General features: G+C 41.7%; 1 protein-coding gene across 1 annotated transcript; it reads left to right on the top strand.

The window, feature by feature from the left end:
• Positions 1-1,622: 1,622 nt before the first annotated feature.
• Positions 1,623-7,720, top strand: LOC112236406 (tetratricopeptide repeat protein 9A). The gene is made up of 3 exons (XM_024404990.2): positions 1,623-2,689; positions 6,168-6,350; positions 7,204-7,720. Exons 1-3 carry the CDS (start codon positions 2,212-2,214, stop codon positions 7,284-7,286), a joined length of 744 nt encoding a protein of 247 aa, XP_024260758.2. The 5' UTR covers positions 1,623-2,211; the 3' UTR covers positions 7,287-7,720.
• Positions 7,721-10,311: the final 2,591 nt, after the last annotated feature.

Raw genomic sequence — 10,311 nt, forward strand, 5'->3', positions numbered from 1 at the left:
TTCTCTGTGAATCTGGTGATGTTTTTCTCCCTTGTTCAGAGAAGTTAGTCATTGAAGTGTGCTTGCATTATTTACCGTAAAGTAGTGTGATAGTATCAAAGGATCAGAGAATTCATTTAGTATTGAAAGCTTAAGATACAGCTAGCTAGCACTCCTGTGCATAAAATGTGGTGAGAAGTTGACTCAAAGAGAGAGAAAGAGAATAGTTGAACAGTTTTGAACAAATACATTTCTTCAAAAATTAAGGGGAAGAGGAAGAAGGAGAAGAGAGAGAGAGAGAGAGAGAGAGAGAGAGAGAGAGAGAGAGAGAGAGAGAGAGAGAGAGAGAGAGAGAGAGAGAGAGAGAGAGAGAGAGAGAGAGAGAGAGAGAGAGAGCTATATTTGTAATCAAACACCTGGCTCAAACAGAGATGGATGCTATGTTACCTAGCTGAATATGGCTATCAAACACGGGAACTCTTCCAAATCAAGGTAAGCTTTTGGTTTTATAGATGTATTGCCACATAGTAGCTATGTTCACTATGACATTAGCTAATATGGTGACATCGATATAGTTTGTGGTTACATGTTATGATCTGAAGGTTTGGCTTGGAAAGTTCAGGCAGCTGATGTGTTGTGCACAGAAGTCCACAAGCAAAGAGAAAAGGTGAGAAGAGGAGAGTGCATAGATGCCAGAAGGAATACAACGTGGCTGCTATGAAAGTGAACTGTGTTAACGCGTGATCAGGGGTGTATTCATGCTGACGATTCTGTTGAAAAATGTTTCTTAAACGGAAGCAAACAGAACAAAATAAGGATAAACATACCTGAATTTGCCCAATAGAAAATCTCGTTTGCAATTGTGGGACTAATGATTACATCCTAGATCAGCTAGATGCAGGCAAGGTTGTGCAAGGAGGTATTGAATGTGTGTCAATGTCTGTCATCTTGATTACTCAAATTATTCTCGACCTGTGTGCACCTACGTTGTAAACTTTCATTCATAGGCGAGGTTGAAGCAACCTCATGATAGGTATAGAGACAGTTTGACTATAATGTAGTAGCCTAAACCTGTCGATGTTACATTGAACTGGGGGTGAATGGAATATGAATGACAGTCATCCAATATAATGTAATATAAATAAAGCCATGCTCATAAAAAATATATATATATGTATCGTCCTCCCTCATCTGAAACGGCACCGACCGTCACTGTTATAGGCTTATCTGAGTCGTGCAGTTAATGGGATATTGTTGAAAAGCCCTGGAATGAAAGGGTGTGTCTGAACACCACATGGCCTATAGCCTTTAATTACAAGGCAGAATGCGGACCTCAAGGGGTCAGTGACTGACTGACATTTACATCTCATCTGGGATTCATTCCGCCCAAGTGGCAGAACTTCTAGACGCACCCTAACAGCTGCACTTCAAGTGGTCAGTGTCTATGTAGGGATATTTATTTTTGCACTGCAATGTCCACATGGGTGTGGTGCTGAATCTGAATAGTAGCCTAGACTAAATAATAATACAAAAGAAACCCGTATGACCATGTCCTGGATAGATATCTGCCTCTATCGCAGTAGATTGACCATCAGCCTGCAATGATAGTAGGGGGGCTGCCCTAAGTGACTGTTCGGGATGACATCATGGTACCCATGGGACCACGGAGCGCGCACCACAAATCTACACGGCCTCTGCGCACATATGAGCGCAATATATCTGACTTTTTTTAAATTTATTTTTATAGGGAACAGGTTGCTGAACACACAAACGCGAGGCATAGCTTGTTATCGGCATTCATTATCTAGTTGCTGCGGTTCTTCTTTTTGAGGTAGGCTACAGGCTACAGAAGAAGCGAGATGCGCCACGCATCAGGCTTTTGTCGAAAGAAATCCATGGCAGAGATTCTAGAATCATGATTATATAAGGAAAAGGAGAGTCGGAAGCACGCACGGCCGATTCCACCGTCACCAGAAGACTGGAAAATAAAAGATACAGGCTGTAACGTGCGAGTGAGGTGTCACAGGCTGGCACCAGTGTTGCCTAGCGCCAGACCACTTTGCGCCACAAGTAGAAAACAGGGGATGCACGAAAACAGTGAAGACAACCGGGTACGATGCAGGACTGAATCTATATATTTCCCCTAGAATAACCAGACAGACGTTGTGTCGACTTGGCTATCATTTGAGTGTAAAGCGCGTCGAATAAGTAGTCTAATTTATTATCGAGAAGATGAGTGTAAACCAGACTGGGTATGATGGCATCTCTAGAGTGGATGGTGTCACGGTAACGGGCGGCCTCAACATCAGTGGTACCCCGAAGCTGCAACAGTGTGCTCAGCCTCCCGGTAACCGACCCAGGGATGCCCGATACCAGCAACACGGCGGTCGGCAGCACCAGCACGCCAGCTCCGCTGTCAAACCGCCTAATTCTGAACGGTCCGAACCCGCGGACGTTGTGAAGCGCGCCATTGACTTCAAGACGCAAGGCACACAGTGTTACAAGGATAAGAAGTACCGGGAGGCGATTGGCAAGTACCACCGTGCTTTATTAGAGATGAAGGGGTTGTGCCGGGTGCTGGGAGACCCTGAAGCCAGCTCTAAGTCTCCTTCCTCTGTGCTGCCTACTATGACCAAATCAGACAGCCTGACGGACGAGCAGAAAGGTGCCATGGAGAACGCGGAGCTGGAGTGTTACAACAGTCTGGCAGGTATGTGATCATCGTTACGTAATTGTTCTATTGTATTATATAAGGACATGGGGGTTCGATATCGCCCCACATATTACAGACTGCAGATCTAATGGTTTATTATTGCCCTATATCATCACCATCATCATCATCATCATCATCACCATCTTCATCATCATGATAACCACCATCATTATGTCCATTGTCCATCCCGCCATGATTAATTGTAGGCTTATTATAACGTTTAAACGTGGCTGAGAAAATAATCTCTGAATATGCACCTGATATTCACCAGTCACCTGCCAGCATTTCCAAATGCCTGTGCTTAGAATTGTACTAAACCTGCTGTCCAATATAGGCATTAAGATTGACAGATTGACATTTACTTTTATACTGTCTGTAGCCGTTCACATCTAATTTCTGTTTCGCCAAATTCAAATGAATTGTTTTAATAATTCTGTAGTGGTGGGTAGGTGAAAATCACCGGGGAAGTCAAGCCCGGGAAAAAATGCCATATTACAACCTGTGTTGGGATAATTGCGTTGTCTGCTCTATAACCTGTTAGTTCTGATGCCTTGCCACTGTGATAAACAAAGTGTTCAGACCCTTTGACTTCTTCCACATTTTGTTACCTTTACAGCCTTATTCTAAAATTGATTACATTGTTTTTTTCCCGTCATCAATCTACACACAAAACACCCCATAATGATATTGCGAAAACAGGTTTTTAGATTTTTTTGCTAATTTATTTAAAAAAAAAAAATATTTCAACGGAGCACTCTGGAGCAGGTTTTCATCAAGGATCTCTCTGCACTTTGCTCCGTTAATATTTTCCTCGATCATGACTAGTCTCCCAGTCCCTGCCGCTGAAAAACATCCTCACAGCATGATGCTGCCACCACCATGCTTCACTGTAGGCATGGTGACAGGTTTCCTCCAGACGTGACGCTTGGCATTCAGGCCAAAGAGTTCAATCTTGGTATCATCAGACCAGAGAATCTTGTTTCTCATGGTCTGAGAGTCTTCAGGTGCCTTTTGGAAAAACTCCAGTCGGGCTGTCATGTACCTTTTTACTGAGAAGTGGTTTCCATTTGGCCACTCTACCATAAAGGCCTAATTGGTGGAGTGCTGCAGAGATGGTTGTCCTTCTGGAAGGTTCTCTCATCTCCACAGAGGAACTCTAAAGCTCTGTCAGAGTGACAATCGGATTCTTTTTCACCTCCCTGACCAAGGCCTTTCTCCCCCGATTGCTCAGTTTGGACGGGTGGCCAGCTCTAGTAAGAGTCTTGGTGGTTCCAAACTTCTTCCATTTAAGAATGATTGAGGCCACTGTATTCTTGGGGACCTTCAATGCTGCAGAAATGTTTTGGTACCCTTTCCCAGATCTGTGCCTCAACACAATCCTGTCTCGGAGCTCTATGGACAATTCCTTCGACCTCATGACTTGGTTTTTGCTCTGACATGCACTGTCAACTGTGGGACCTTATATAGACATGTGTGTGCCTCTCCAAATCATGTCCAATCAATTGAATTTACCACAGCTGGACTCCCATCAAGTTGTAGAAACATCTCAAGGGTGATCAATGGAAACAGGATGGACCTGAGCTCAATTTCTAGTCTCATAGCAAAGGGTCTGAATAGTTATGTAAATAAGGTATTTCAGTTTTTTCTTTATATATATATATATATTTGCAAAAAATTCTAAAAACCTGTTTTTACTTTGTCATTATGTGGTATTGTGTTTAGATTGCTGAGGATTTTTATTTATTTAATACATTTTAGAATAACATAACAAAATGTGGAAAAAGTCAAGGGGTCTGAGTACTTTCCCGAAGGCACTGTATAGGCCTAAGTCCGAGACAATAAGAAGACAGCAGAATAAATTAAACTACTTTTATTTCATCACAAAACCGGAGAGCAACATTTGTCTGGTGAAGCCCACCAAACATCTTGCGTGACCTACAGCGTTGTCTAGGAAGTTAATGCTTTCGGAAATCACGAAACCAACTATTGATTTAGAACCATGGAAAGTTACAGGAAGTCACAAAGAAAACAGGAACTGCCTCCACTATTCCAGCACCATTTCAACATCATCAAATCACCTCTGCTTCGTCTAATACAGTGACAACTAAAAGATACCAAAAAACTATTTAGTCCAATCAACAAAAGCTAAATATGATGTGGCTGTCCATGTTACTCATTTCTGTGTATGTGTGTGTGTGTTGGTGCAAGTAGAAAACACATGTTGACTCACCCTACTCGTAGAGAAACACCAATGCCAGCCTCCTCTTAAATGTTTCCTAAACGGTCTATGACTCTGTCACCAGTACACCCTGGTGACACCCTGCTTGCACTCTAGCCTAATGATTTATTTATTTCACCATTATTTAACCAGGTAGGCTAGTTGAGAACAAGTTCTCATTTGCAACTGCGACCTGGCCAAGATAAAGCAAAGCAGTTAGACACAAACAACAACAGAGTTACACATGGAGTAAACAAACATACAATCAATAATACAGTAGAAATATCTATATACAGCATATGCAAATGAGGTAGGATAAGGGAGGTAAGGCAATAAATAGGCCATGGTGGTGAAGTAATTACAATATAGCAATTAAATACTGGAATGGTAGATGTGCAGAAGATGAATGTGCAAGTTGAGATACTGGGGTGCAAAGGAGCAAGATAAATAAATAAATAAATATCGTATGGGGATGTGGAAGATTGGATGGGCTGTATACAGATGAGCTATGTACAGGTGCAGTGATCTGTGAGCTGCTCTGACAGCTGGTGCCTGAAGCTAGTGGGGGAGGTAAGAGTCTCCAGCTTCAGAGATTTTTGCAGTTCGTTCCAGTCATTGGCAGCAGAGAACTGGAAGGAGAGGCAGCCAAAGGAAGAATTGGCTTTGGGGGTTACCAGTGAGTAATTTCCTTTCATGGGAAACAATGCACCAGGCTAGCTAGTTAGCATGTTGAACTTCCATCCTCTCAGGCCAGGAACACGTATTCATTTATGGTTGGATCAGAATCACTGTTATAATCATTGGCCAGTACAAAAAATTAAGTAAAACCACAAGTCCAAATCCAAATCCCTGTGCTTCAGGACCATTCACAGCTGAGATCACACGGTTTAGCTCAACGCTGTTTGGCTATTTTTTAAATATTTTTTTATCGAGAGAGGCCATATGCTCGCTGGCTTCCCTTGCATTCAATGCTATGGGCGACAACAGTGTCATACTCTTTTTGACCAGACAGCATCAGATAGATGAACTACACATACTGATAAAGCAGGGACCCAGTTTTGTCCAGATGCTTTCTCCAGTGATATACATTTAGCCTGTTGCGAATTAATGGACATTTATGAAACACAGACAGATAAAATGCATAATTATGTATGTTTACAGAAAAAACATGATTGGTCAATTTTCTTTTTGGGGGCGGGGCCTGGCTTCCTGTGGCATCCATGAATTACACGCCATTGTGCCTCTCTCTCCTCCCAGCGTGCCTGTTGCAGATGGAGCTGGTCAACTATGAGCGTGTGAAGGAGTATTGTCTGAAGGTACTGCGTAAGGAAGGGGACCACTTCAAGGCTTTGTACCGCTCTGGAGTGGCCTACTATCACCTAGGAGACTTCCACAAGGCCCTTCACTACCTCAAGGAGTCCCACAAACAGCAGCCAGCAGGTGAGGCTGGCTAGTCTGCTAACCCTATGCTCATTTCACATATTATTCCATTTGATACACCATTTGATACACCATTTTCTAAAAAAATGGATTTGTTTCTTTGGAATCGAGAAAAAAAAAAAGCGTATTTATTTTCCAGGAGGTACAGTCGAGACAGGTAATTAAAATGGGGGCCTCCCGGGTGGCGCAGTGGTTAAGTGCCATCAGAGTCCCTGGGTTCGCGCCCAGGCTCTGTCGTAACCGGCCGCGACCGGGAGGTCCGTGGGGCGACGCACAATTGGCCTAGCGTCGTCCGGGTTAGGGAGGGCTTGGTCGGTAGGGATGCCCTTTTCTCATCGCGCACCAGCGACTCCTGTGGCAGGCCGGGCGCAGTGAGCACTAACCAAGGTTGCCAGGTGCACGGTGTACCCTCCGACACATTGGTGCGGCTGGCTTCCGGGTTGGATGCTCGCTGTGTTAAGAAGCAGTACGGCTTGGTTGGGTTGTGTATCGGAGGACGCATGACTTTCAACCTTCGTCTCTCCCGAGCCCGTACGGGAGTTATAGCGATGAGACAAGATAGTAGCTACTACAACAATTGGATACCACGAAATTGGGGAGAAAAAAGGGGTAAAATTCAAAATAAATAAATAAAATAATTAAAATGGAATTGAGCATGGCAGTGACTTCAAGTCCAACTGGATGTCAGCCATTTTGGCTAACCCCCAACCAGATTGATAGATTTAAAAACCTATAACTCAACTGGCGAAAGTTGACCCTAACAACCCAGGGGTTTTAATCAACATTAATTAATCGGTTGATGTAATGTTTATTTTTCCTAAAGCATCCTTTTTTTATGTCTTTTGTATTCCAGACACCAACGTTCTCCGTTACATCCAGCTGACTGAGATGAAGATCCGTCGTTCTGCCCAGAAGGAGAAGAAAGAGACCGCATAAACAACCAACACTCACTGTCTTAATTGATAACTGAGGCTTTGCCCGAAATGGCACCCTATTCCCTATGCAGTGCACTAGGTCCCTATGTGCCCTGGTCAAAAGGAGTGCACTGCATAGGGAATAGGGTGCCATTTGGGATGCCACCCACCTAACTTTTCACTCAACTGTCAATTTGTACTTTTCTTCATGCTCCACTCAGACCACGATACAGGGTCTCTGTGTTTTAAAGGATTTCTATATAGATAGATATGTTTTGCCTTTTGCACAGCCACTTTATCCTTCTTCGTCTTCGCCAATTATGTGATTCATACCAACGTGTACTTTAGTACTTATGAGTAATATGTCAACTATTTTATACAGATATGCAGTACCAGTCAAAAGTTTGGACACACATACTCATTAAAAAAAATGTCTTTATGTTTTCTATTTTCTCCGTTTGTAGAATAATGGTGAAGACCTCAACACTATGAAATAACACATATGGAATCATGTAGTAACCAAAAAAGTGTTAAACAAATCAAAATATATTTTAGATTCTTTAAAGAAGCCACCCTTTGCCTTGATGACAGATTTGCACATTATTGGCATTCTCTCAACCAGCTTCACCTGGAATCCTGTTCCAACAGTCTTGAAGTAGTTCCGACATATGCTGAGCACTTGTTGGCTGCTTTTCCTTCACTCTGCTGTCCAACTCATCCCAAATCATCTTATTTGGGTTGAGGTCTGGTGATTGTGGAGGCCAGGTCAACTAATGCAGCACTCCATCACTCTCCTTCTTGGTCAAATAGCCTTTACACAGACCGAAGGTGTGTTTGAGTCATTGTCCTGTTGAAAAACAAATGATAGTCCCACTAAGCTCAAACCAGATGGGATGGCGTATCGCTGCAGAATGCTGTGGTAGCCATGCTGGTTAAGTGTGCCTTGAATTCTAAATAAATCACAGACAGTGTTACCAGCAAAGCACCCCCACAACATCACACCTCCTCTTCCATGCTTCACGGTGGGAACTACACATACGGAGATCATTCGTTCACCTACTACTCTGCATCTCACAAAGACACTGGGAAGAGTCCCAAAAATAAAATAAAAGGACTCATCAGCCGAAAGGACAGATTTCCATGTTTCTCGGCCCAAGCAAGAGTGTGCAAAGCTGTCATCAAGGCAAAGGGTGGCTACTTTTGAAGAATCTCAAAAACTAAAATGTATTTAGATTTGTTTAACACTTTCTTTGGTTACTACATGATTCCATATGTGTTATTTCATAGTTTTTGATGTCTTCACTATTATTCTACAATGTAGAACATAGTAAAAAATTTAAGAAAAACCCTCGAATGAGTCGGTGTGTCCAAACTTTTGACAGGTACTGTACATACAACTGAAATGGTGCAGCGGTCAGCCTTTTTTGGCGACCATCTTTAAAGTTTATGTGCAGACATTACAATGTTGCTGAACGTTATATATAGTTGGCAATGCACTACACTGCCAGGTCCAACGTGTAGATTAGGGCAACAACACATCTGATGGAGTCAAAATAACAGATTTCACGGGATGAAAACTGTGACCTGTGACTGGCTAAGTTAGCGTCTGCCATCCCTCCCTCCTACTGACAACATGTGTTTGTGTTCACCACGGAGTCACTGTTTGACAAACCTCACACTTTTAGCCCAGGATTCAATCCAATCGCGCTTTGTCCGCTTATGCACGGTTTTTTTTTTAAGGCTATGTGTTTGCGTTCACGGAGATCACATATAAATGTGGCATATGTCAGCTTAATCGGAAAATGATCTTTAAAATGACGCATTGTCCAAATTGGTGATCGGATTGAATCACGGCCTTAGACACTTGAATTATTGAGATTTGGCAAGATGTGTTGAGAACTATAATCTATAATAATATATATATATATACTTGTGTTTTGTCTTTATAGATTATTGAGATTTGGCAAGATGTGTTGATAACTATAATCTATATATATATATATATATATATATATATATATATATATATATATATATATATATAGATCTATAAATACTCTATTTAGGTTATAAGGGCACAAACACTGAATAAAAATATAAACACAACATGTAAAGTGTTGGTATGTTTCATAAGCTGAAATAAAAGATCCCCACAATTTTACATGTGCACAAAAAGCACAAATTTATTTACAGCCCTGTTTAGTGAGCATTTTTCCTTTGCCAAGATTGGCCTTTTGGTGGATGGACTATCTAAAATGTGCAGTTTTGTCACACAACACAATGCCACGGATGTCTCAAGTTTTGAGGGAGCGTGCGATTGTCATGCTGACTGCAGGAATGTCCACCAGAGCTGTTGCCAGAGAATTGAATGTTCATTTCTCTACCATATGCCGCCTCCAACGTCATTTTAGAGAATTTGGCAGTGCGTCCAACCAGCCTTACAACCACAGATAACATTTATGGCGTCGTGTGGGCGAGCGGTTTGCTGAACGTTGTGAACAGAGTGCCCAATGGTGGTGGTGGGGTTATGGTATGGGGCAGGCATAAGCTATGGACAAAGAACACAATTGCATTTTATCGATTTTTTTAAAGGTATCTGTGACCAACAGATACATATGTGTGTTCCCAGTCATGTGAAATCCATAGATTAGGGACCTAATTAATTTATTTAAATTGACTGATTTCCTCATATGAACTGTTAAACTCAGTAAAATATTTGAAAATGTTGCATGTTGCGTTTATATTTTTTTGTTCAGCGTATTTGCTAATTACAAGCTCATTGTCATGACACTTTATCAGAAAATATATTTAAAAAAAGAGTAGCTTACTTTATAAAAGAAAATGCTATAAGTATGTTTTAATTATATAATAGCAAAGCTAATTGTATTTTGTTTGTAAATGTAAGCAGGGGCATTCCATACACAAGAGTATCTTTGAGAAACCCCCAATTTACTGTTACGTTATGTGTCTAATAAAGGAGTTATAATTATATTTATGATTACAGTAATTGTTTTGTTTTTTGCACGTACCTCACCATCAAATCTTAA

This window comes from Oncorhynchus tshawytscha, linkage group LG08, assembly GCF_018296145.1.
Source record: "Oncorhynchus tshawytscha isolate Ot180627B linkage group LG08, Otsh_v2.0, whole genome shotgun sequence".
Lineage (NCBI taxonomy): Eukaryota > Metazoa > Chordata > Actinopteri > Salmoniformes > Salmonidae > Oncorhynchus > Oncorhynchus tshawytscha.

Coding starts and splice junctions, on each gene's coding strand:
- LOC112236406 (XM_024404990.2), top strand. CDS start 2,212: ATGAGTGTAAACCAGACTGGGTATGATGGCATCTCTAGAGTGGATGGT. Junction 2,690..6,167: donor GTGTTACAACAGTCTGGCAG/GTATGTGATCAT, acceptor CTCTCCTCCCAG/CGTGCCTGTTGCAGATGGAG. Junction 6,351..7,203: donor CCACAAACAGCAGCCAGCAG/GTGAGGCTGGCT, acceptor TTTGTATTCCAG/ACACCAACGTTCTCCGTTAC.